Source organism: Apus apus, chromosome 8, assembly GCF_020740795.1.
Source record: "Apus apus isolate bApuApu2 chromosome 8, bApuApu2.pri.cur, whole genome shotgun sequence".
In the NCBI taxonomy this organism is placed as follows: domain Eukaryota; kingdom Metazoa; phylum Chordata; class Aves; order Apodiformes; family Apodidae; genus Apus; species Apus apus.
Genome location: NC_067289.1, coordinates 9,144,292 through 9,170,838, shown reverse-complemented (window position 1 = coordinate 9,170,838; position 26,547 = coordinate 9,144,292). Strand labels below are relative to the sequence as shown.

The following is a 26,547-nucleotide window of genomic DNA, read 5'->3' as shown; positions in this document are numbered from 1 at the left end:
ATATTCCTGCGGGTCTTACAGCAAGTCCTACTTGCCCTTGCCTGGCACGGTGTGTTGCTGCAGGTCAGAGGGGGGAGCAAGCACAGAATGAACCACAGGAGCCACTTTGTCCTTAGGAAGCGCTTTTTGAGGATGCTGCTCCCAAGAGGGCAGCACCACTCACACGGAAACATGCCTGTGGGCAAAGCTCCTCACAGGTATCCCTGGTTTTCTCTCAATTCCAGCAGTTTCTGCCGAACTTCCCGGTAGCTGCTGGGCAGCAGCATTTCCTCACAGACCCCGTGGCTTCCTCACCATAACCCTCCTCTGACACGCTCTGGAAAAATAAAACTTGAGTCCTCTCTTGTTTCGAGCACCTCGCACCAGCTCTCCTTTCTTCCCCAGCCTCCAGCAGCAAAATGGTGAAGTGCATACAGCCAAAAGGTCTTTTTTTCCCCTAAGATATTCCTAAGTCACTGTTGAGCTACTGGAAAGCGAATGATCTCAAAGCAAAAGATGTGTTAAATTATTTTCCTCCTGGCTTTCTGGAATTCTCTGTTTTGTATTTTGAAGTAGGTGGCGGGGGGTGGGAAGAATGTTCCACAGGTTTTTGTATTTTAGTGCCAGCAGAAAGATCACTTTAGGGACGAGGTGATTTGAGCAGCATGGAGGATTGTGTTTCCCTCCCTAATGCAAGATTTATGCCCAGTCTGTCTCTCCTTACGCTCCCAGGATGCTGGTGTAGGTGCCTCCCTGAGTGCCTGGGAAGGGGCAGTAGGCTCTGCTGTGGCCATCCAGGGGAGCTTTAGTTTACCTGCTGTGTGCTTTGCTAATAGCCAGGGGCTTGCATTGGATCAGTGTTCCTTCAGGAATTTAATTTCCCTTTGAAAAATTGTGAGTTTATTTCCAGGTAGACAGAGTGAAAACAATTCCCCTGGTGTTAAGGGAGACACAAGTTGCTGCCCAGCAAAGGCAGCCCCTCCCTCAGTACCACCAGGGCAGTCACTGGCCTTTTTGGGCAAACCAAAGTCAATGAGCTCTGTCCTGCTTGGTCCTTTTGGAGAACACCAATGCCTGAGGCAAGTGAGGGGGCAGGAGGGTTTGTGGGCACTGCAGTGATCCTGTGTTGACAGTGATTTCTGCAGTGTATCAGAGGCCAGCTCTGCTCTGAAAAACGAGACCCTGGATGAATAAATCATGGGCTCTCTCCTAGTAACTTGACAGCTCCATCCAGCCCTGCTGGTGATGGGAGCTGGCGTGAGCCTTGCCTGTGGGGAGGGACTCTGATTGTCCAGAGGCTTTTAAGGACACGGTCCGTCCATTGCTGGCTGAGGAGCTTTTCTGCAGGGCGGGTGTGTTGGTGGGGGAGCCAGGAGCCTCGCTGCTGGGTCATGGAAGGAAACACCCACCTCCTCCAGGTCATCCGTAAGATGCGTTCCCAAATCAACAAGCTGGAGAGTGAAAACAGAGCCCTGAGGGGAGAGCTGCAGGTCTGTGTGCAGAGAGCTGGGCCACTGGAGAAAGAGGCAGCAAGAGGAGGTGGGAGCATCGTGAGAAGCCTCAGCAGTGATGGGGAAGGACCGGCTGGCTCTCCAGCGCTCCTTCCTGAAAGCAGCGTGGCTGGTCCCGTTCCAGCACCAAAGCAGCGGACAGGTACCGAAGAGCCAGCGCTGTTTGTGGCACCCTTGTGCTGCTGGTGTGGGATCTCCTAGCCTCCTGTTACGTGTCTGCAGGGAACAGGAGATGAGCCACTAGTTGTCTGTCTAGTCAACTTGGTGTGCATGCTTTCAGTGCCTAAACACGCCTTAACCAGGTGTCTCAACTCTGGTCTTTTTAGGGGGCTACCTGCATCTTCCAAGCTGAGCTTAGTGGAGTATTTTGTTGCTGCTCAAGCAAATAGGTGAATTCACAAGCTGTTGTTCTGTTCCAGACAGAAAAGGACCAACAGTTGTCATTATGCCATAACCTCTCTTGTCTTAGTTAAAATACGATAAAAACTCTTACAAATAGTAAAAATTAGTGATGGGTTGCATACACGATGCCAGATGTGCAGTTTCTTTTTTTGCAGATAACACAGTTAATTTTGGCTGAGGGAGAAAAGGGCCAATACATAGGAATGCACTCTTTTCACAGTTCTATCAGATGGGGAAAAATGGAAATATTTCTCAGTTACAGAAGTCTGGTTGGGAGTTCTGGAGGATTTAATGAAGTAGGAGTTAGAGCAAAATGCTGTCTGGTGAGAAGCAGTTGTCTAGAACAGGATGTGGTTATCGGCAGGGTCAGGCTGTTAGGTATTGTACACGCCTTGTCGCCTTCTTGTCTAGTATCTGCCATGTCCAGTCTGCTTGGAAAACTGCTTCACTAACACAACTTCTTGGCTTCAGCATGGTGTGTGTTATGAGTTGCAGCTGCTGCTGCAGTCCCCATGCTCCACAGGTCTGGTGGCTGGCCTTGCCTCAGCTCCCCACCAGCTGCCAGGGGAGGTGCAGGCTGTGGAGAAATGCCCCCACAAGTTCTGACAGACAAGCCTATGAAAAGAAATTAGATGAGAGGCTGAACAGTACTAGTGGAGCTAGAGAGGTGCTGCAGCTGAGTAATGCCCACTGACAAGCCCACCAAACCCAGTGGTCATGTCACTAACCTGAAGCCTCTTAAACTGGGCCTGTTAGTGGCTGTGGATGTCCTCAGCTTGGGAACAGCTGACTGGTCTTTCAGCAAGCGTGAAAGCTGTGCAAAGTGCTTTCCAAACTTGTGGCTTTTCCTCTCCAACTCCCAAAGCTAGGATCCAAAAGGGCAGTTCGGCCTCCTCTGCTTTTCAGCCTCCCTATGTACACATCTTCTTTTATCCAAAAGACAGTGATTAAAAACACATCCAGGGTATCTGAACTCTCACAATTTTTATTATTCTTGTTCCTAGTTCTGCTTATGTCTCTGCTCCTCAGTTACCACCATGACAGTGCGGCGCTACTCCACCGCTTCCCCAGTGCCTGCTGCACCAAGTGCCAGGTCCCACCAGCATGTCAGCAGGATTCTGGGTCCCACCAGGGCACCAGGCAGGGCTCTGCCACCAGCACCTCCTTCTGCAGCACAGCTCACCAATGGAGAGGACAGGAGACTTGAAGAAACAGCAGCCAACTGTCTTTCCTACAGTAATTCCAGCAAAACGAAGCTGCTTCAGGAGCATGTCTGTAAGTGCAGGTAGGTTCAGTTTGCCTCACAGCATTGCCTGCCTGGGCTGTTGCGGGTTTCACCTAATAATGTACATAGAAATTGCTTTGGGTTTAGTTTATCATCAGCAAAATCTTTGTTTGAATGAATATGGGCATTGGGCAGAGGGGACACCTCTTTTTGGTGAGTTGTCCTGCTCCTCCTTGCAATGCTTTAAGATTGCTGGTTTTAGCAGTTTAAATTTAGTATGGAAAGGTGAGGCTAAGGAGAGAGTGAAGGGGGTAGAAATCTCTCTCTGTTAAAGCCAGGCAGAGTTTTTCAGATTGATGTGGTGTTCTGACAAGCAGCTAAGCTTGGAAAGGATTTTTAAACTTTCAATGAAAAGCATGGAGCTATCACGGAACCCTGAGCTATGATTTTGAAAGTGTGATTAATATGGCTCATGGATTTGGATGTACTGTGTCCTATTTCGTCTGTAATTGAAGGATTACAAGTTAATGCTTTTAGCCTTGAGAAAAAAAATATTCTCAGGATGGCTTCTAAATGAGGTGAAATGGCTGCTGGACAAGCCCCGAGTGCCTCTGCTCATTGATGAGAAGCTTTCCAGCACAGAGCAACAATCAAAGATAGAAGCACAAATAATGAGAGCGATACACGATAGTCCTGGTCACCTCCTGGTGCTGAGATACACACCCCAGGAAGCTGTGTAGATTTTTTTTTGTGCTCCTGCAATGCTCAAAAATGGTCCAAATGGCCTCAAAGTAAGTGTATTTGAAGAGGGAGAAGCTCTTGGGTCTGCCCACCCACACAAGTCCAGGGCAGGGCTTGAGCAGCCTCTGCCCAGAGTCTGCAGGGCTGCAGTGGGTTGTGTCACCTGCGTTGACATACCTGTCCCATGGCACATGGTGGCCACTGTCATTCTGCTCCACCCTCACACTGCAGCATGTCTTCAGAGCAGACAGGTGCACAGCCCCTCACATGCCAGGTGCAAACCTGGGTGGGAGGCTGCACCTGGGTGGGAGGCTGGAGGGGACAGCAAGGCCAGCTTCTGTAGGTACCTAGGTCTTCTTGTAGGGATGTTTGAGGGTCAGATGTTTTACAGCATTTTAACACCTGGCAGGGAACTTGTATTGTTTTTTAACCTGACCCTGTAACTCTGGATTTCAGCATAGGCTTCACCAGGTTCAAGGAAACTTAAGACTCCCAATGCCCACAGACACTTCCAAGAGCTTTGCCCCAGAGCCAGCTCATGTGAAAGACTGTGTGTTGGGAAGCACAGGCTCAGTGTGCAGGAACAGCAACAGTAAGGGCTGCTGCTTTCCCATCAGGGAGAAGAGCTTTCAAAGCAATCTAAGTAGCCACACAGCTCTATTACACGAATGCCTTAGGATGGACAGGTTTAAAAGCACAGATTACCCAGCACGCAAAGAATCGGTGATGATTAAATAATCATCAGTAATCCCAAATAATTTTATTGCTATCTTCAGAGATGTCTTCTCAGCTGTGAACAGCAATGAGTGTGACACCAAGACTCGCGTCCACACAGGGCTGGCTCTTTTAGAAGAAATCTCTATGGAAAGAGCTTTTTACCTAATCCCCTCAGTACACTGTGTGATATTCTGGAACATGAAGCTTTGTGTTTCCTGTAATAAAAACAGTTTAATATATTTTCTGGCCACAATGATGGATGTTTCCATTACATGCACCAAGGTCTGACACAGACAAAAGTCTTAGTAAGCTTTTAACTAGTAGGATAATTTGTGGCAATGAGTTCAGCAGGCTAATTGAGCTTAATTTTTTATGGTGATGACATTTTTGCTTCCCAGCATGTTGGGTCATGTCAGGCTGTCCTGTTCTTTGTCTGTTGTAGTTTTCTCACATTTTGCTCCAAAGCTATAATCCTATATGTAATACAGAATATTTTTGCTTTAAAATTAACAGCATAGAAGTATCGCCTTGGATTTAGTTAGAGTGGAGTTGCATCCAAATCATGACTAATTTGCACATTTACAACATTTTCATTCATGTACGTTAAAGCTGAGAGTTGAGGCTGTTCAGCCTGGAGAAGAGAAGGCTCCGGGGAGACCTCATAGCAGCCTTCCAGTGTCTGAAGGGGCTACAGGAAAGTTGGGGAAGGACTTTTTACAAGGGCTTGTACTGAGAGGACAAGGGGTAATGGATTAAAATTGGAAGACGGGAGATTTAGGGTATACATTAGGAATAAATTCTTCACCATGAGGGTGGTGAGACACTGGAACAGGTTGCCCAGTGAAGCTGTGGAAGCCCCATCCCTGGAAGTGTTCAAGGCCAGGCTGGATGGGGCTCTGAGCAACCTGATCTAGTGGGAGGTGTCCCTGCCCAAGCAGGGGCATTGAAACTAGATAATCTTTAAGGTCCTTTCCAGCTTGGTGGAAAAAGGCAGATGGTCCCAGCAGACAAACAGGCAACCAACACTATGCTTGGTCCCTTGGAAAGTCTGTGTGAGCCCAGTCACAGTGAGGTATGAAATCCTGCCTCAATGCAGCCTGCAAGTGCTGAAAGTATTTACCATTTGCCTGCTGGGTTATTGGTTTTTTACTTTCTTTGCATGTTCTGTACATTTGTAATCCTCATGAATGCTTTCTCATTTTTGTCCAGGGGTAAAGTAAAGGCCGTTAGTTTCCTCTTACCAATGGATATGTCATCATATGGTGATAAGCAAGGTTGCCTCAAAAGCCCACAAAATCAGAGCACAAAGCAGTTAACCACCATTGCTGAAAAGGATATGTGAGCTGGTGAATTTCTAAAGGCCCATTGATTCTGGAGATAAATTGGCCTCAAATAATAGCTGTGTGTCAGGTTCCTTTCCTGCAAGATGCCTGCAGAGAATCACCCAGCCTGTGTCTCGGGTCACTGGCCTGATGTTTAGCATGGAAATGGAAGCCCCAACAAAGCCAGATGGAAGTTTATACACCATGATGAAGCTACACGATAACAAAGGTACCACCACAAAGCAGCTTCTGCACATTTCAAGGATCCCTCACCCTAAGGACTGCTGTGAACAGGGAGTTGAAGCTGGTTTTGATGTGTTTGTCACCAAAAGTAGAAATCATGTCACCGCTCGTGTTCGCTGATTGCCTTGCTAAATACCTTGCCAGAAAAGTATTCAGTGCAAATGATAAGAGCTATGAAAGAGTCTTTGAGGTTTTTCCTGTATGTAAAACTTTTTAAAACTTCACAGTACTAATTTGGCAAAGTTAAAAAGATGTTACAGGGTCAGTTAACATTACTCTGAATTTCTGCAAAGTTTGGCGATGACTGTTGATGTCCACTTGTGGTTCAGGTCTAAGGGAGTGCAAGTACTAATCATGTGAGTACAAATCTGCTTCTGACTTGGTGTGTTCACTCAGCCAGAGACCAAAGGCTGTACACCAAGGCAAAACAGGAAGAAATCTGACTATCTGAATTTTTCAGGAACGGCTTCCCAGCACAGCTCAGATCAAAAACCATTCACAGAAATTCAACAACCAGGTGCAAAATAAATGTGAGAGAGAACTACAAACAGCTTGTAAAAAATGAGGAGTGCTCGCTAGTTCTAGTCATATGAGTAAAGATAGTGTCTCTCATGTTTATTTTGATTGCAAGTATTGATGGAACCAAAACACTGCACATTGCTGTTTCTTTATGTACTGGCAGCACTGATGACCGAATATTGTAGAGAGAATGCATGAACAGTAGATGATTGTACTGGTAACTTAAAAGAAGGTTTTCATCTCATTGCCTACTCTTAAAGTCTTGAGCTTTCAAAAGTGAAAGCAGTGACCTGGTGGAAAAAAATTCCTTCTGGATTTTTCTGTGATGTTGTATACTAGCATAAAAAAATCTGTGCTCCTTTTTTCATTTTGAAATTAATCTTGTTTTGTATATTCTCACCAATGAAGCAATAATTTCAATTTCACTGCTATTTTATTTATGGATATTCATGTTCAGCTTGGGTCCATATAGAGCTGCATTGTAAGGTCAGAAGTAATGAATCCATGACTTCCAGCAAATGAGGTTACAGTTTGCAAAGTTTACTGAACAGCTTGTCTTAGAAGGTATTTACAGGGAAGTGCTCTTAAAATGTTTTAAAGAAAGCTTCATTTTCAGAAACTAGACATTGCATATGTGTTCAGTTAAGTAGTTAAATTCAGTTGATTTTACTTAGCAAAGTAACAACAAAAGTCTGAAAACCTGGCCCCAGACCTGTAAGGTTCCCAAGCTTTTGACAATTCATGCTGAAACAACAGATCTAATGGGATGTGGGAAGCCATATCCTTTAGACAGCTTTCAAAAGTCTCAACTTTTAAGTTTTCAAAGCTTCAGCTTCCAGGAAGCAGCAGTGGGAATTCCCTTCTCTCACCCTTTTCATGTCAATTCAACATAGATAGGTCACTGACATATTATGACATATATATCATCTACATGACTGCATCTTAGTAAGCATATGACAATGTCAGTTGTACTGGGCTGCTGATTCTGATGTCACATAAATACATAGAACTTTGTGCATGGTCACAAGATTAAACTCACTGGATATTTATTAGAGCTATAACAGCCTCAAACTTCTGTACAATTACAGGGGAAAAAAAGTGGAAGGGAAAAGAGGGAAATTAATCAAAGTAGTCAATTATAAATTGCAGTCAGTGTATCAATGGAAAGATATATTTTTGAGTGATAAGTTTGCAGCCTTTTGCAGTGCCCACATATTTAAGAACACATGATGATGCAGAGGCACATTAATTTTTAAAAGCAGTTGTGCAGACTTGACCTAGATCTGCATCTTCAGGAAAATCAGATTGTAGCAGAGGCCACAGAGAAATCACTGAGCACATCAGCTTTACCACAGTACAGCATGAAGTAAGTTATCATGGAGCACTTACTGGCAATTAAAACACTCCAATATTAAACATTCATAGATTGTTCAGTGCAAAAGGGGCAGGTATAAGCAAAGCAAGTGTTATAATTTGGATGCGGGCAGCAATTAAGCCATGGTCTGTTTCTTTCTTCTTCCCAAGAGGATCCATAAAAGTTCTGAGGAGCTCTGGGCTTCTACCTAAAACCACTCTGGAATCTATATTAAAGCCTGGAATATATACTAAATCCTATTCACTGATCACCAGGCTTGATGGACTACTTCCAGTTGGAAATTCTTCCTTTCAGAGAGGTGGTCAGTGGTATCCAGCCACGCAGGTGTGGGACTGCAGGAGGTTCAGTTCTGCATTAGCATTGGCTACCAAGAGATGTACACACTCCTGGTCACACTTGTGCTTGGGGTTAAGTGGCTCTATATCTCCATAGTGAATGCTGACAGAGTCCACCGCTGCCATTTGTTAACTGACCAGTTCTCCATTCCATCAGCATGACTACTCAAGAGTAGTGAAACGTGTCTCTAGGTTGGAGGCAAAAAAGTCTTGTCAGAGTTGATTCTTGTCTTAACTCAGTGGGATGGTGCCAATTCAGCTGTTACTTCACATTTAATCCACTGTAAGTGAAAGGGAAATTGGGTATTATCTTTCTTTAGGAAAGTCTTTTTAAAGCTACGGTCATAATTCAGAAGTGCCATGAGCAGTTACGAAAGATAAAGGTGAAATTTAGACATTGTGTGTCTGACAGAGTCAAATGTTTAAAATCTTGATACCAAACTTAATAATAATCCTTAGAAACCTACAGTAGATCTCACCCTCACCAAAATCTCAAACAGTGCCTAGACAGCAAGATCCTTACAAGTGAATAAATAAATCTTGCCATTTATAGAACTTCCCTCTCCCAGAGTGGTGCTGCTCAGCTGTGCTGTGGACAGTGCTACAGTCACCAGGTGCATCTACATCAGCATTGCAGCCAGAGCCACCAGGACCTTCCTCAGCGAGTAACCTGGTCAAAACCACTTACCATACTTTGTTTCACATTGTAGAGTGGTCTCAAAGCACACAAATGGATCTCTTCTGGATCAAACTGAGTCAGAGGATGTGCCGATAATAGCACTCCAAAAGCTAACAGGTATTCAGTGCACGGGACTACACCAGCAAGCCCTCTGAGATACCTGTAGCGTGGACAACAGCACTGATGGTTTCAGTCTACACAACCTTCTCTGCTGGTCTGCATCACCTACAAATGTAGAGAGAGTTGTAGAGATATTTAACAAGAAAAAATAAGCAAGTGAAATTTCATCTTGTTATACTATTGAGAGGAGGAGATGCCTGTGTTCTTCAGTCTTACCTCTCTGATATTTAAAGAGCCTCACTCTTGCAGCAGATGTGGAAATGTGATGTTCCATGCTGTAGCACAGGAGTAACATCATCTTCTCCAATGAGTTCTTGCTCAAAGTTCAAATGGGCCTCATGCTTGCATCCTTAGAGAACGAATCCATGCCCAAAGGTAATAAATCAGTGTGTGGGGCACATCTGCTATGAAGTCCCCAGGTACAAGGACATTCCACCTACTCCTAGCTCCATCTACAGGAGAGGACAATTTATCATGTGCAAGATTGTCCACAACCTTTATATCCATTGTATTTTTGCTCCTACATCTTAATTCCCTGACAGCTGAACTTCAATATTTCTCTGCCATTTCCAATGAGGCATAATCTAGGAATTTATCAGCATGGAAGTAATTCTGTGGACGAGCCTCTGACATCAGGTAAGTGATGTTGATCTTTAACACTGTTATTTTCAATTATGTTAACGTTAATTTCAGCACTGACAGACTCCGTCTGTAGTTCTGCAACTTTAATTTTGTTTAGCTCAGGCGAGAAAATGAGAAATATACTTGCAACTCTTTTGAAGGTCTCAAATAGTTCACAGGCCTTGAACAAGCCATCAGTGTGATGAATTGGATGCTACGAAATTCCACTACATGCATGTCCTTCTATGATCTACTGAGCACAGCATGGACAGCTGGTTCAGAGGTTGCAGATGGGTTTTCACTCTTGTGTGCTATAAATTATGCAATATTGTCTCCTCAGGATGGAAAAATTCATGTTGTATTAGATGTATGCTGCCCCTCTACTGCATAATGCCTTTACCCAATGAAAGACCTGTTAAGAGATGAAACTGTCATCACTGTTAAAATGTAGATCAAACTCTGCTAACCTTACACAGGGTAGTTGCTGGCTGTGCTCAAGTCCAGACAGATGGTCACTTCAGGGAATGTTTGTTTTATGGCAAATGCTTATTTGACTAGGAATATTTCTAGCTGGATGAGTCACCCTTTCCCGATTGCTGCATGAGATACCAAAAAGTGATTTTTACATAGGGATATTCAAGACACCAAAGGCTGAAAAATACATCTTCAAAGCATCTTGCAAGGGTTTCTTTCTCCAGTGAGAGTATTATACGCCATGTGTAGATTGATTTTTAAAAACAAACAATCCTCAGTTGTTTTCTTTTTGCAGAAGATCATGATGAAATGTCCCCCCCTTTTTTTTTTTTCCTTTGTTTTAAACAAAATCATGTGGTACTTGATATACAAAATCAGTCCCACAACAGCAAAATGCACTAAATCATAATAAAATTGCTCTGTTTGATGTAAAAACAAAGGAACTTAGAGTAAAGTGCAAAAATTAGAGCGAACATTTCTCATCTGTGGCTCTTCAGTAGCAGGTTTGACTCTTCCCCGGTTTAGAGGACCAGGACCATCATCTGCATGCTGGTTGCCATGGAGACTCCCATCACTTTTGGAATCGTAAGTTTTGCCTGAAAGGAAACACTCCTTTAGTGTGAGTTTTTAATTACTATGGAGGTTTCTGTTTGTCAGCACATCATGTACTAGATTAACCACCACGTCTAAGCCAGTGGAAGGGAAGGGAGTAAGGAAGGTGTATCTTCTAGTAATCGGTGACAACATATTTACAACAGAAAACATGTCAATAGAATTACAGGACTTCCTGCATGAGATTAGACTGTTATGGCAGCAAACCCATTATTTCTCTTTAAGTATCACCTGATTCAAAGGAGAATGAACTTTGGCCACAGAACATGTGCACAGCAATAAATCTCTTCTGACTCCTGCAGGAGGCTGGCTTGAGGACTGCCAGGTTGCACAGCCCATGAGGTCTCTGTTTCTAGGACTGAGTTGATAAGGCCTTCCCCATAACAACAAATAATGACCGCTCTTCCAGGAAAAGACATGGACCTGAACAATTGGGTTTGTCCATGGGAAGAACTGTTTAACATTTATCCATTCCGTGTGCACTGCCAGAAGGACTTTGGGATTTGACAGCTATGTCTGCTTCTTTCTCCTCTGGTGCAGGTTAACAGCTGGGATTGCTCTGCCTCTGCAAGTGAATTTGTTTGGCCCTGACCAGTGTGCAAAATGGTTAGTTTCACCAACACGGATATGTTGGCATGAATTTCTGGCTTGAGTAACACAATGGTTATTCAGAAGAGGAATACAATAAAGCTGGAAGATTGAGCCTCAGGTCCTTCCTAGATCTTGTTTTTCCTTGATGGTAACTAAATAACTACCTGTTAAGTCCGCAATTTTAGCTTGATTTCTTCTTTTGAGGCTGTTTTGTGAATCTGTGGGGCCATCAATATACTTCATTGCAATGGCTGGGGTCTGGTCCTTCTCTGGCTGAGTCTGAGTAACTGAAAGAAGAACAGAAAAGGATCTTAAATTGAATTGCATTAATGTTTATTTGTTCAAGGAGGGAAAGATATCTTGAGTTGATTCTACCTGGCTGATGACAACTTGGTATTGTTTCAGTCCTGCCTTCTTGAAAGGACTGAACAGATTCATGGCCAGAATCCAAGTCTTTCATTGGCCTTCCCATAATCTCATTCTCAGTTGCAGTTTTATTTCTAACGAGGAAGTAGGTGTGCATTTTCCCTTTGCCTTTTACTTCTATTTCTCCTCTCTCAGTCATCTCAAAATTCTTGTATTTTAGGCATCTAAAATATCAGAAGCAAAATGATATGTGAAAAATCCACGTTAGCAAAAATGACACTGATATTTTAGAAGAGCTATTGTCAGTGAGGTAAACAAATCACAGAAGTCTGGGAAAACCAGTATTGATCCATGAACAACTCAGGGTTTGTTTCAATTGTTTATTCAAGCCTGATGTGCTTTTACGGCTTTACACGTATAGCCTGATCAAAAATCAGTGGATCAGGTAGTCAAATACTTCACTATGATGGGTAGTTCTTATTGACCAGTAAATAGAAATTAAGAACCAATGCAGTCCTATCAGTTAGACAAAACTATCTCCAGTCATTTCATCAGAGAAGGCAATCTGATTTGTCAAGCATGATTTACTCCTCCTAAATCCCCCAAAGATGACAGTCAGCAGCACCACACTGCCATCATCCAGCTCTCTCATTACCTTTGGAGGCATTAGTTTTAGGACAGTAAATGAAACTCTTTGCATGCAGTGATTTTTCTTGATATGCTGAATGCTGCATAAATCAGTGACTAAAGACATCATCCACCCTGAAAGCTGCAGCTGCCAAGGCAGTGGGTTTTAGCATAGCTTTTAACAGGCCAAGTTTCCATCATCGTTACTCACTGATAGGCACTGGAGCTTAGATGAATTTTACTTGGGACACCATGACTCTCCATCCGGGAAGCTATATTCACCGTGTCTCCAAATAAGCAATAACGAGGCATCTTTTCTCCAACAACTCCAGCCAACACAGGACCTGTATGTATCCCAACTCTAATCTTTAAAAAGACATAAAACACCCCCCCAAAATGTCATTTAACATCTTTCTTAATGCTATCCAGCCACCTAAAAGTTCATCCTAACACCACACTGGACACCAGTAAAATATCAAATATCCACAGGGAGAGGCTCTTAATTAGAAATGGACCCATGTGGGCCCTGCCCAAAGTCACAGAGGAGTCAGAAGCAACTCATTGATGTCCTACTCCAAGACATTAACAAGAAGCCCAACCCAAGAAGCAGACAGACACATGTGCACCTTTGCATTAACAACTTACTTGGATAGGGTTTCCAGAAACTGGGTTCTCTACTCCTTTCGCTGCTATTATCATCCCCAAGGCAAAGTTAGCAACTCTCTCAGCATGAGTGGGTACAGGCACAGGGACCCCACCTACTACCATATAGGCATCTCCAATCGTCTCCACCTTTAATTGAGAGGGAGACAAGCATATCAGCGTGCCATATTTATCTTGCTCAGGTTAGTGCTTTGCTCTTTAGGGCTCTTCTTACCTGCATCATCTCTCCCTTTTTTTCTGCAAGATGTTTCCAATCACCAAAAAGCTCTAGCACATGTGAGTTTCCTTGAGATGGGGAATCCTTTCCTTGACTCTACATTAAAAACTTCAGTGGATTCTGTCCCTGCTAACCTGACCCATTTTAGATATCAGTGCGAGACCCTAAGGAGTAAGGGAGTCTGTGAAAGTGTCAGACATTTTGCACTTCTCTTACATCAGGCACAGAGTCCTGAGCCAGGAGGTTACCTGATAGCTAAGTGCTATTAATTATCTCTTATTCACAATTGGTGTTAGTAGCGTATTTCTTTTTAAAAAGAGCTTTCTTGTTAAAGAAGTCACAAGACAGCAAGGGCTCTGTTCACTGGTTCATCCTTCCTTATGACCAGTCGTTTTCCCAGAACATGCTGCAGCCTGTGAGACAAATGCTGAAGGGTTCATCCTCCTTCAGGCAGCCAGGCTCCTTGAAGTGCATGGTAAGGCACCTGAGAGACACCTGGGGGGCTGTCCCTGTACCAGAGATTTTGCTGGGAATAAATAGGCCTGTTTAAAACAGAGAATTCTGAAATGTTAAAAATTAATTGTAGAACACTGTTACATGGTAAGGAAATTTTCTAAGCTGCTCTTACGAGACATCATTGTTACATCTACTATCAGTCAATAAGAAGAGATCATGTAGAAATAAGTTAGATTAATTGAACTGATTAAAAATGAACACCAATAGGGAGCGCAGGAACATGGTTTCATCTTTGGGTTTGTTCATTAACATAAGGATTTCAAACTGTTCAGCACATTAGACTCAAAAAATGTGTTCCTGTATATGTTTTTTATCAAACAGCCAACTCCACAGTAATGCCAGTGAATTTCTGTAACTGAGTTAGAGCAACTGTAAAAAGCTACTAATGCAAATACATACCCTAATTATTGTTCAGCTGTAGTAGGAGATTTAATGTTACAAGATTCTTTCATAACTTCAGATACTTATAATCTTGGGCCAAGTTTCTTTGATCAATTTCAATATTTCATTTATTTCTCATTTCCCTGAAATAGTAACTTCATCTCTCTGTACCCTAGTAACCTCCTTCAATACTACTCAGAGTTATATACAGGCATCAAAAGGAGATTATTATAGCGACAGGTCATTTACTCATGATGGATGATTCACATAGAATATGATGCTGGTTTATCCTAAAATCCATGGGCAACATCCTGGATGCTTCAATAACTACATATAGCTTTCTGGCCAAGGCAGAAATGCTTCTGATTTCCCAGCACAATTTATTGCGGGATGAACCGCGTGCCTTGCTGGAGCAAGGAATGAATGAGATTTGGATTTGACCCTTTACTATTTCTGCCTTCCTGAATATTTAATGTGCTGGGGACAGACAGAAACTTACGACTTTCTCTTCAGCTCATCAAATCTGGGTAGTTCTGGAGATATTAATGACGCTATTATTGTATGTCAGCCAGGGCTCTGCTCCTTCCCACACGGTTTGGAGGCAACATGTCCATTACAGTCTAGATCTAACCAATGCCCTTTGGGGTCAGCAGGAGATCTACACCATTGCCTAAGACCTTGAGGAAGCAAAACAAAGGTATTACCTGGGTATTGTTTATAATGTTATTTCCCACCAAAGAACACACTTCATGACACAGTGACTGACCTATTTACAACAGGTTGGAATAAAAGAACTATGAAAATTATTCAAACTGGTCTGTAAAATAGGATATCCTGTCATGTTGAGTAAACATTTGAGAAAGGAGAGAACTGTATGAAAGAATGGCCATTCTGGTGTTAGAGCTGTGGAAAGAGACTCTAGCCTGTCATAAATGTTACATTCCTGTCAAAAAATGTTAAACTTACTTAATCACACCCGTGCCTCTTATTTAGTTTCTCTGTGTGGCCACTACAGCTATGCAATATTTTATGGTTTATCAAAAATCATGCCAGGGGAAACCGGATTTAAATGCATTTAAAAGCAAAAAATCTAAACAACAACAAAACTATTTTTCCAGACCATTTCTTCAGTCTGTATCAGCCCGGACCTACCTTGTACACATCATGCACTGTGGTCAGTCTGTCAAATCGCAGGTACATGGAATTTAACATGAGAACTATCTGAATGGGCTCACATTGGGCACAAATGTTGGTGAAGGTCACAACATCACTGAACAATATTGTGCACTCCTTGAACTCTCCTGTGGGCAGAAGAACCAGCAGTAAGTACTTGTAACGGCTGGACAATCACAATATCTGTTTGAGACCTGCTTGCAAAGATTATTTTCTCATAATTCCCTTAGGACATACCACCTAACACCTGACATCAAAGAGGAATGTCAATATAAAAGTACATAAAACATAAGAATAACTCTACATCTCAAACAATCCAGACTTCTGAATTCATCCCTTTGTCCATCCATATTCAGGATATGCTTAGCTCTTTAACCATAACTTCATCTATGTGCTTACTAAAGGGAATTTAAGCATACCCTGACTTGCTATCCTTAATAAAAATGAGAATCATGATGATTCTGGATTTATGAATAGCATAGAGGAACTAAGAAAATGTTCTAGGAAAGACCAATTTCTTTATTCCTTTCATTTTTGAGCTCTCATTTCCCTGTATACCCAGGTTAAAAACAAAATCTCAGTTTACTGTTGAAACATTGATTTATTTTTTTTTTCCCTTGAATGGGCAGCTGCTACCATCTTTCACTTCCCAAGGGACAATTTTGGCAAATACCTCCCAAAACTTTGTTTGAAAGAACAGTCTAAGAATAGTCTTATTATCTGCAGAATTAAGGGTCTGTGGTCCTCCTCCTACCCATGAATGCCACCAAGTAGAGAATGTACTCTGTGACAGTGGCAATGGGGCTGTGCCAGCACCCCAGTCTCTCTATCACCATCACTGGGTGCACAAATCATGCATCACAAGTGCATCCTGTTCATTCACCTGCCTCAACTCGCTTCCCTTCCTTCAGCTGGTTGGCCACGTGCTGAGGAAGCATGGCGTAGAGCAAAGCTTCAGTCTTTTTCTTCTCTTCCTCCAGGTGCTTCGACAGTATCCTCAGTTCTTCCTTCTTCCTCTCCAGCTGGTTAGAGAGCTCCATCTCTGCCAGGCGCTGCTGATTGAGAAGAATCAAATCCCTGGTCACATCATGAGGTGCAATGTCTGCAATATGCATCTGGCGCTCCTCCAGTTCATGCAAAGTGCGAAGCAAAGGTGAGCAGAGATAGAGCATGCACTGCAGGGACTCCATCCAGATCATCTGGCCTGTTTGAAACAAACATTGGTAAGAGTCTTTTGCAACTTGGGCTTTCGTGGGTTGCTCAGTATTACTTATGTTCATTTTAGCTAATGAGTTCTAAAGACAATGGCTTTTTTTAGGGTCTGGGCCATCACAGGAACTACTGTTCCCTGGAATTAGAGGTGGATTTGTTTGGAGAAGGTACACAAGGCAAATAATAACATTTCAGGATCCTGAAGGCAGTCACTCATCACAGCTGCTACACAGCTGCTTCCTTTTCATGGGGAACCCCAGGGCTCACCACTCTCCTTTGCCACTAGTTCTTGAGCTGTTCCTGAAGCCAGTCTCAGCATCATCCACAGGGAAACTGAGACTCACAATAATAAAATTAAACATTTAAAGTTTAATTTCACAGTGGGTAATACGTGGCTCTCAGTAAAATCAAGGGAGGTTCCTTGCTGGAAGCTGCTGAAATATGATATGGGGAAGTCCATGGTACTCAATGCCTTCTTTGCTTCAGTCTTTGTTGTAAGAATCACCCTTCAATCTCAGGGCTGTGAGACCAGTGGGAAAGTCTGGAGTGATTACAACCTACCATGGGCACAGGAGGTTTAGGTTATTAAACACTGAGCAAATTGGATATACAGAAGCCCATTAGAGCTGATGTGATGCATCCAGGAGTGCTGAGGAAGCTGGCCAGTGTCATTGCAAAGCCACTCTCAATTTGTTTTGAAAGGACATGTCCACAGGGGGAGGCTCCTGAGGACTGGAAGGAAGTAAATGTCATTCCTATTTTCAAGAAGTGAAGGGAGGAGGACCTGGGAAGGATCTGAGCATCTGGCATATAAGGAGAAGCTCAGAGAGCTGGGGTTGTTCAGTTTAAAGAAGACAAGCCTCAGAGGGAGCTTATCGTTATGTAAAAATACCTGACAGGAGGGAGCACAAAATTCTTTTTTCAGTGGTATCCAATGAAAGGACACGAGACAAGGGGCAGTAATTGAAATGCAGGAATTCCCTTTAAATGTAAGAAAAAACCTGTTTTACTGGTAAGGGTGGTTAAACACTGAAATGAATTGCCCAGGGAATTTGTGGAATCTCCATGCTTGAACACAGTCAAAATGCAACTAGACATGCTCCTGAGTAACCTGCTCTAGTTGACCCTGCATCGAGAGGGAAGGGACTAGACAATCTCCAGAGTTCCCTTCCAAACTCAACTGGAGTTGACTCAGTTCTGCAGCTCTGTAAATAACTGAGACTAGAGGCAGTTCAGAAAACAAGCTAATCCTCCCTTGGCTTCACCTGTTAGGAAACCTGCAAAGATTTTGCAGCATTAGAAAAACACTCTTTCCAAGCCCTTCAAATGGGAGAGCAGGTGGTGTTTCTGACTGAAAGCCTTCAAAATCTGGTGAGGTAAACAGCAGTTTACCTAAAAGCATCATAAAGTACTGTTTCTCTAAACAGAATCATCTAATCCTCTCCTCCCTGCACAAAGACTAGGTCATTTATAGGACATACGAGAAGCCAGGTGTCCACAGAAAGGCCTTAGTTCAACTCCAGCATAATTTCTGATTTCATAGGAATACTTATGCAATTGAAAGCAGGGAAGTACCTCTCAGCTCTAGCATTGGCCGTTGTTTCCATGTCTCTGGCATCATCTCTCTTCTAGTCTGGAAAACAAACTGGCTGTTGATGAATTTCTGAATGCTCGAGATGGTGAAGGGCACTTCTGGGTGAACGATACTAAAGTAGTGATCCAAGCAGATGCCCATGGTCTGAAGGCCAGGTACAATCTTTTGAATGCTCACCCCAGCTTGCTTCACTCTGAGCTTTAAAAGAAAATATGGACAATGTATTATAATTCATGAGCCCCCAGTGGGGGCTCATGCCCAGTGACAGCCAATCACTGGTGATCCATGTTCACACTTGCTGTACTGCACGGCTTCTTTCTGAGCAGTTTCTACCTCATTAGCATATCACCACAAAGCTCTGATGAGTGAGTGTCCTTCATGGCAAGACAAAGCCCCCAGAAAGGAATGTTATAACCCAAATGCTCTTCCCTATCAATTGTTCAAAACAAACCCAAACAAAACAATCTGCTATTATCCTTGCTTGCCATGTGTGTAGGCCTAACAAGCAGCCTTCCCGGTAGCTGCAAGGGGAAAACAGAGATACCAGAGCATGTCATGCATTCCAAAACCAAAATAAGTGAGGCATAAAACGTCTTGGCAAATGTTACTTTTCTAATGAATGTCACAGGTTGCCTTCTCTTAGCTCTTACTGTGCAAAGGTTTAGGCATTCTGGTTTAGCCTGCTGACCAGACATGAGCTCTTAACTCCTGCAGAAATGTCCACCCTATCTTCATTGCTTGTCATCAGTTACTGAAGCTCTGACCTAGCTACCAATGATGGGTTCAGGACTTCCCCTTTTTCCACACTAATAATTTTATCAAATTATGCAGGCTGGATGTCTTTAAGGGTTTAAAACTCTGAGCTTTGGCTAATATGGACAGTGGCATGAAGCAGACTGTGTGCTCTGCAATCTCTTTCAGCATGATGCCAAAACATGTTCCCAAGTAGCTGTATTAGCTTTCTTCTGCTGTCCTATTCTCAGCTTCTCCTTTATTTGCTCCTGTCTTAAGCTAATATTATCTGCATGGAATTGAGAACAAAAGGAACTGTAGCTTGGTGGAAACCCAGGCTAGCTGGAAACCAGCCACAGGGCAGTCCGTGCCAAGGGAGAGCAATTCTACTGCTGCAGAGTATGTATGCACAGGTGAGGAGGTTCAATCCTCCCCTGGAAGATAATGAGATTTTGGGGTCCAGGTCCTACTCGATGAGGTTGTATGCTGCCTGATTTAGTAGGTAGCTGGGTTTTCCCAGCAGAAGCATGTAGCAGTAGACTCAGGAAGCATGCAGAGCCTCAGTTGCCAGCAAAGCCTTACAAATGCCTTTGGCTAGATTAGTAACTGGGAGGAGAGGGTGAATAGCTCTAACTACAAGGCCAAGTTTAAAGGATAGGTCATGTCTCTGGCACATCCAAGGTCAGGAAGGTGGCCAGAAATCTCAGAAAATTACGTTAAATGTTTGGTAATGGATAGACTGCTGCAATACACCTTGCTGGCCTTTCTGCAGCTGTTTCAGACACAGTAATCTCAATAAATGCAAATGAAACGATCCAGATCCAGTTGCTATGACTTTTACTTCATGTCTCTACAGAACACTTCTGTAAATGCTACCAATGAGTGTGCACTGCATACAAAGCCCATGCAGCACTGAACTGTGGGGCAGTCACAGCAGAAGGTAATTACTATACGGTTCATGCAAATTAAAGGCTCTTACCACATGCTTGTCCTACCTCTTTGTCAAAAACCATGTGAAAAGGAAGTCCATTGCAAAATGTTTTTGCGTCAATCCAGAGGGTCTTGGGATAAACAGGATCAAATCCCCTCAGGAGCTTACCTGTGGCAAGATAAAAGTGCAGTTTTAAATGAGGTTGCACCTCATAAAACCAGACAGCACTGCTTTTTAGCACTCAGTAAGACAGGACTGAGTGAAGATGGAGTAAAGTGTGTGTGGGTCTAGAAATGTGTACACATCTGTGCCAAATTCTCCACAGTTTAATACACAGTTGATTAACAACTAATCTGAGTTAATTGAGAATTTAAAACCTAACCACACAAAAAGCACAGAGCATTAGATGCATGAAATTATGTGGAATGAGTTAAGTACAGATGAGTAATTGTAGATGTTCCTGCTCTATGAATTTGCAGGTGTCATAGCAATGTAAACCAGCTATATCCCACAAAACTGAACACAGAAGTGGATATAATGTACTTTGCCAACTACTAAGTAACACTTATGGAGAAGAAAAAAAACAGTATGATCTGGGTTTCAGTCTCCTATACAGAGAACTCTAGCCCGTAGCACAAAGACTGTTTGGTTTCTATTTTACTTACCCTGAGTTTTTTTTCAAAATGGTCACAAACCTATGGAGCAGGTTGTTCTTGCTGGTGAACAGGTATTTTTGTAAAATGGGTAAAACAATCAAAGTGCTCATCTGACTGAAGCACCCAAAGACTTTGATCTTCACAGTATAAACTTGGGTTCCCCAGTAACAATCAAAAAGATGATCATTTCAAGTGATCTTTTTCCCCTAGAAGCTGGCTATGATAGTTACTGTAGTAAATTTTGCTTGAGCTATCAATGCTTAAGTCACTCAGGAGACTAGTGATAAATATTACAAATTTAGGACTCAGCTTTAAGATCCCTTACAGCTTCAGGGACAGTCAGTGAGGATTAGTCACCTTTCAAAGCCTGTTTTTTGGTAACTCTTAGCATTTATTGATAAAGCATTTTCTTTTTAAAGTAATAGTACTAATCTTCTGAATATATATTAATTTCTTACTCAATATGTCTGCTCCTGTAATGCATTTGACATTACACTGGATAATACCAGGTTAATTTTTTCATTCCTCCCAGAAATGTTACAACTCAGCAATACTGAGCTGGGTTCTCATGCCTCTTAAGGAATCAAAAGGTCCTAACAGCAAAAGTCCTGGTAACCCTTCCATTTTACAAACATAAACAGAGATTATAAACACACACAAATACATACATAGAAACATACATACATACATACATACATATATATATGTATATATATATGAAAGAGATTACCAGATAAGCAGTAGATTTTTGGGTAGCAGAGGGTGTAATTTGGCTTTCAGAATTTACTCTAGTTCATAACTTTTGGAAAGGAGTAGCAGCTATCAAGTTAAAAAACACTCCTTTAAATTTATCATCTTAGACCAAGTGGCATGAGAGGAACTATCAAATGACATCTTACAGAATAACACTTTTCAGAAGAAAACCCTGTTTTAGAGATAAAAGTGAGAGGCCATATTCCATTTAAGTATCTGTCATTACTAAGCATATTTAGTATCTGCAATTTTTCTTTTATTAACAATGTCAAACAAAAGAAAGTTAGCCTGAAACATTTTGAAAAGACACAGAGGAAATATAAATAGTAACTTCAAAATAGATGAGTGGGTGGAGATAGGGAGGCTTACTGACTTTATTACTGAAGAGTCTCACTCCTGAATGCTCTCTCACCTTTTCCTAATGTGATTATTCCTCTTATTGTTTTCCAGTGACTTTTCTTGACAGGACAAACAGAGCTTCCTCTGTCTCTAATTGCATTCTTGGCTTTTTCAAGGGCCTGTTGAAATAAACCCAAATGGAAACTCAAGGGTGCTTTTATTTTAATCATATTTTAATAATATAGTGATAATGAATATAAAATACCTCTTTATTCAGTTGGTTCTCAATTTGTTTTTCAGAGTCAGCAAGATATTGAGGTGAGGAAGAAAATTTATTTCTTTCTTTGTATGAAAATACAGGATTTTGAGTGACAAGAAAAACAGTATGTTCTTTTTTACCAGTTCTTTCTTCTTCTTCTGTTTGATTGACTATTTCCATTGAAATCTCAATGTTAAAAAAATCCAGGGCAGCTGCACCAATGATTCCTGAAGGGGAAACAAAAGACAAAGTATGGCTAAGAACAAACCCTTTCCATTTTCCCTTTTAAAGGACTCATGGTGGAATTTCACTGTTTCAGACATCACTTTTCCAAAGGACTCTGGAAGAAATCAGCCTGTTGGTACCTGTGACATTCTTGCTAGTGTTGCCATCATAAGAATATGTGCATAGGAGGTAAGCTTTAAATTTACTTTTTCTTTTGTCTTATCAGGTTACAAATGCTTATTCTCACTAGAAAAAGTTCAGCAGGGTATCTGAAGAATGTGTCCAAATAGTCATACATAGCAATAGTATGAATTCCCATTAACCCAGAAAATGCATGAGGTCTAAAGAGATTCTGTTATAACAATCTATCTCAGTTGTTGCAGAACATTTTCTTTTGAAAGGAAGGAAATATCTTTCATGAAGATGCACAATCAGTCCTCTCATTTCTATTTAGCTATTAGGCAAAATACTGGACAATAACATGAAAAGCTCAGTCTGAAATTCCAAACAGTTCTGTGCTTCAACAGGAATATGAAATGAGTTTGACAAAAGGGGAAGTTTTGATAAACTTCTAAATTCAGAAGGATCTGTGAAAGTGCAGAATATGATCATCTCTTACAGACTCACAGCTGTTTAACCCTTGCTCAAGTACAAGACTGGAGATTCCTCTAAATGCTGGGAAAATACTCAGTTTTGAGCAGGGTTCAATTGCAGCTCTACAGATTGCCTGTAGTGCAGAAGTCTTTATTATGGGATAGATGGACGTCTGCAAATCAACTATAATTTCTACCTCACAGTATTTTAAGGAGCATGAGCAACTGAGATCTAATCAACAATGCACACCATGAACTTTAATTATTCTTCAAGGAGGGGAATTCTATAGGAGGTCTATAGGAATTCTGTAGCAAGAATGGACACTTACAGCCTGGATTGACATATCCTAAATCTTGATAAAGCTACTGGGAGCTAGGAGTGATCAGACAGTAGGGAAACAGAAGGTCAGGTGTCTGGTTAGTAAACTCTACCAAGCTTTGATTCCATGGCCTGTCCTCACCTGAAAAGAGATTCTGAAGCCAGAGCAAAGTGTGTCTGCAAATAAATGGTTACTCTGTGTATATACTGCATTACTAGCTGATCTGTACTCTACATTCTATCAGATTACCTGGCACAATATGGCACAGACCTCTCCTGTCAGAATAGTAATGTAAATGCATTGAACCATCTTCGTTCTTTTCCACTCTAAAAGATGGGGCATTCATCTCCTGAGAAAAAACAAACATAAACAAAACTTCAGTATCTTTTGCTGGCAAATTCTAGTTGTACAAAAGCATCCCATGTCTTAATAAAATAAACACTAATGTAAATATGCTGAAATGTAGAAAATTAAATATGCTCATCTGTGAGGGAAAACCTACTATGCATTAGAGGCAATGTACTATATAATATCTAATGTTGAAGACTACTCAGAAAAAAAAATAAATAATTTAAAACTGTCCTAAAATTTTGGAGTAATACATTTCAGAACATGGGAGAGCTTGTTACAGCATCTTTTTCCATTATTCATTCACATCTATGAGATGCTGCTCCTTCTGCTGCAAATTCTGGCACAGCCCACCCATTACCTGCTCAGTAATTACAGCTCACAACTTGCCTGGTAAGAAAGGGACAGGTAGCTGTGCAATGCATCCAGGTTCTCTATGAACTCATAGAGATTTCCACCCAGTGTCCTCAGCATGTGGTCATAGCCTGAGCGTTTACAGAATGTAAAGAAATACTCTCCAAACTCTCTCAGAACCATGTCAGCAGGAACGCCTGGCAAAATAAAGATACCTTAATGACTAAGAAAAGCTTGGAAGTTATTGCAACGCTGCCAGGAAAATTAGGACTGAATGGAAATAATTTACAACATAGGGAGGGCATTCCAAAGAACACAGGAGACTAAAACCTGAGCTGCAGTCTCAGGCTTGACCCAGGATGGTGCATTTTTGAGGCCCAGTGACACATACCTAATATTTTGCAGGCTTTGTCGATGAGCTGCATTGTGATCTCATCTTTGTAAACCTCAAAAGTCAAGAAAGAATCCTGGACTCCAGCCTGCAGTCTGCAACAAAGAAGGCAATAGTCTCGTCTCAATGCTGCTGTCAATATAACACACTTGGGAAACCCAACTGGCCGTTATCAGGCATTGTTTGCAGTTAGCCCACTCTGTAACCTCCTTCAAGCATTACATTGGAACACACCACCTCCCCTAATGGTTTAAGAGTGGTGTTTTATCATGGCTGAATAGTGGTGTCCACCTCTCCATTTCTGCAGTTTCACATTATGGTACTAGAGTAACCTTTTTCAAGGATTAGAACATCATCGTGTGGGTACTAGAGCAGGTGGAGTCTTAGTCTTCTGGCCTACTGAATTGTTCTTCATTGTGGCCACAGTATCAAGCTCTTGGGTCTCCACAAACCTGACCAAAAACTCACTGCTTTTTTATACTGACTTTAATAGCTATTATATGTATGTAAGTATTGTTTATATATCTTTACGTCTTGGAAAATACCATATAGCTCCAAGACAAAACTAGACAAGATTATATATCTGGCTGCTTTTCTGAAAGTACTGGAATTAAACTGACTTCATATCAAGGATGACATATTTTCAGTATAATTACTTCTCAATATTGTCACGGTGAGTCTATTGCACAACTGTCTATAAGACTAAATGTCATCCTTAATTATCTGGTACGATGAATTAATTGGGACAAATTAGCATCAGAATATGAAGTATTTAAAGGTAAGAAACTAGCTTTTGCCCTGCTATTTACTTCTAACAATTACTTGAGATACACATCAGCTGCCATTTACCAGCAAGAAATTATAATCCTCTGCTCCTAAATTCCTGAGCATTTCCTTGCAATACACTACATTTAATACATTGCACATTACCTTAATTTTTCCCATGTTTCTTCACCATACTTTTCAACCACCAAAGACTTCAGGCATGTATTTATAAATCCATACTGAAAAAGCAAATACATGGACACGGAAAAGACATACTGATTTGCTAAGCTCAGCCCAAACGCCACCTTTTTGCATTTAAGATTCCACTGCTGACTTTCTATTGCAAAAGAGAAAGAAATCATGTTTGACGGCCATTATGTCTTTCTGCAAACAGCATTGCCTTTATCTCAGCACTTTACAAGTGTTCAGAAAAACACAGCAATCACACTGGATCCTGTTGCTCAGAGAAGGACCCGGAGGAGCAAGCCGGGGACGTGCGGTGCTGAGCCCGCAGCCCGGAGCAGCCCGGCCCAGCCACGCACCGCTGCGGCAGCGGGAGGGGACTTCGCCTTTGCCCTGACTGTCATTTTCCGCGTTAGCACTGACAAACCGCACAGTGGAGACGGGGAAAAAAAAAAAAGGTAAAAAGGAGAATCGTGAGCAGCAGTGTCACAGCGGCAGCAGCCAAGGATGGTGTGACAGCGGGGCACGGCGGGTTGGCCTCCTGCCCGGACACAGCGGGCGGACGGCTCTTGGCTGGGTTCTGGGGCCAGGGGTGATCGGCAGGAGCTGTCTGTCTGTCTGCCTGTCTGTCTGTCTGTCCCCGGCAGAGGCTGTCTTGTCTGCACCTCCCCGGCAGGCGCTGTCTGTCTGTCCCCGGCAGGCGCTGTCCCGCCCCTCCGCGCTCCCTGCCCGGGGGCAGCCCCGCCGCGGGGACTGGAGGGGACTCGGGAGCTCCCGCCTGGCCCCGCAGGTGCCTCCGCCCGGCCTGGGCAGCCCCCGCCCCGCCCGCTGCCGCCCCCGCCGGCCGCTCACCATCCTGCCGCCGCCGCTGCCGCCCCCGGGGCTCCGGCCACCCCGGGGCTCCGGCCACCCCGGGCTCGGGCCGCCGCGCCCGCCCCGCTGCCGGCCCGGGGGCGGTGTGGCTGCCAGGCCCGGCCCCGCCGCTCTCGCCCGGCGGCCGCGCCCGGGGCTGCCCAGGGCGGCGCGGCCCGGGGTGTCCGTCGCCTGCCCCGCCCGGCTTGTCTGGTTTTCAGCAGAAAACGCGCGTTTCCTGCAGGTGCCGGTGTTGCAGGCATCCGGAGTGACGCCGAGGAGCGTCCCTGTGAAATGGCATCGCTGCCGCGTTCGCAGGTCACGGCAGCTTCCCCATCCCGGCTCCCGGCTCCTGCTCCAACCCGTGCACGGTCAGATGCCGCTGGACAGGGCTCGGTGCAGCCGGGAGCAGCGGTTCCCAGCTCCCGGGACCTCGATGCGGCGAGCAGCTGGGAGGGAGACAAGTGAGGAGGCTTTCTTAAAACTGCTCTTAGTAGCACAGAACAGCACTGGTGGAGTCAATGACCACCCTTGTCCAGCGACAGGAGGTCTGCAGGGAGAAGCAGCGTGTTTAGTTCAGCTAGTGGCTGCTGCTGGGCTGTGTCCTGCTGCCCTAGGCCTGACTTGCCCA

General features: G+C 43.2%; 2 protein-coding genes across 2 annotated transcripts; one reads left to right on the top strand and one right to left on the bottom strand.

The window, feature by feature from the left end:
- Positions 1-1,370: 1,370 nt before the first annotated feature.
- Positions 1,371-5,917, top strand: CCDC195 (coiled-coil domain containing 195). Its single transcript, XM_051626560.1, has 3 exons — positions 1,371-1,632; positions 2,922-3,177; positions 5,785-5,917. The coding sequence occupies exons 1-3, from the start codon at positions 1,371-1,373 to the stop codon at positions 5,915-5,917; spliced, it is 651 nt and encodes a 216-aa protein (XP_051482520.1).
- Positions 5,918-8,141: 2,224 nt separating this feature from the next.
- Positions 8,142-25,248, bottom strand: LOC127387964 (guanylate cyclase soluble subunit beta-2-like). The gene is made up of 17 exons (XM_051626896.1): positions 25,047-25,248; positions 24,117-24,211; positions 23,762-23,922; positions 23,273-23,372; positions 21,892-22,112; positions 21,700-21,805; positions 19,943-20,046; positions 18,197-18,413; positions 16,293-16,613; positions 15,389-15,537; positions 13,105-13,251; positions 12,671-12,825; positions 11,842-12,056; positions 11,631-11,753; positions 9,385-10,859; positions 9,058-9,273; positions 8,142-8,650 (listed from the first exon to the last, which is right to left on the bottom strand). Exons 1-15 carry the CDS (start codon positions 25,241-25,243, stop codon positions 10,708-10,710), a joined length of 2,463 nt encoding a protein of 820 aa, XP_051482856.1. The 5' UTR covers positions 25,244-25,248; the 3' UTR covers positions 8,142-8,650; positions 9,058-9,273; positions 9,385-10,707.
- Between the last annotated feature and the right edge of the window lie 1,299 nt (positions 25,249-26,547).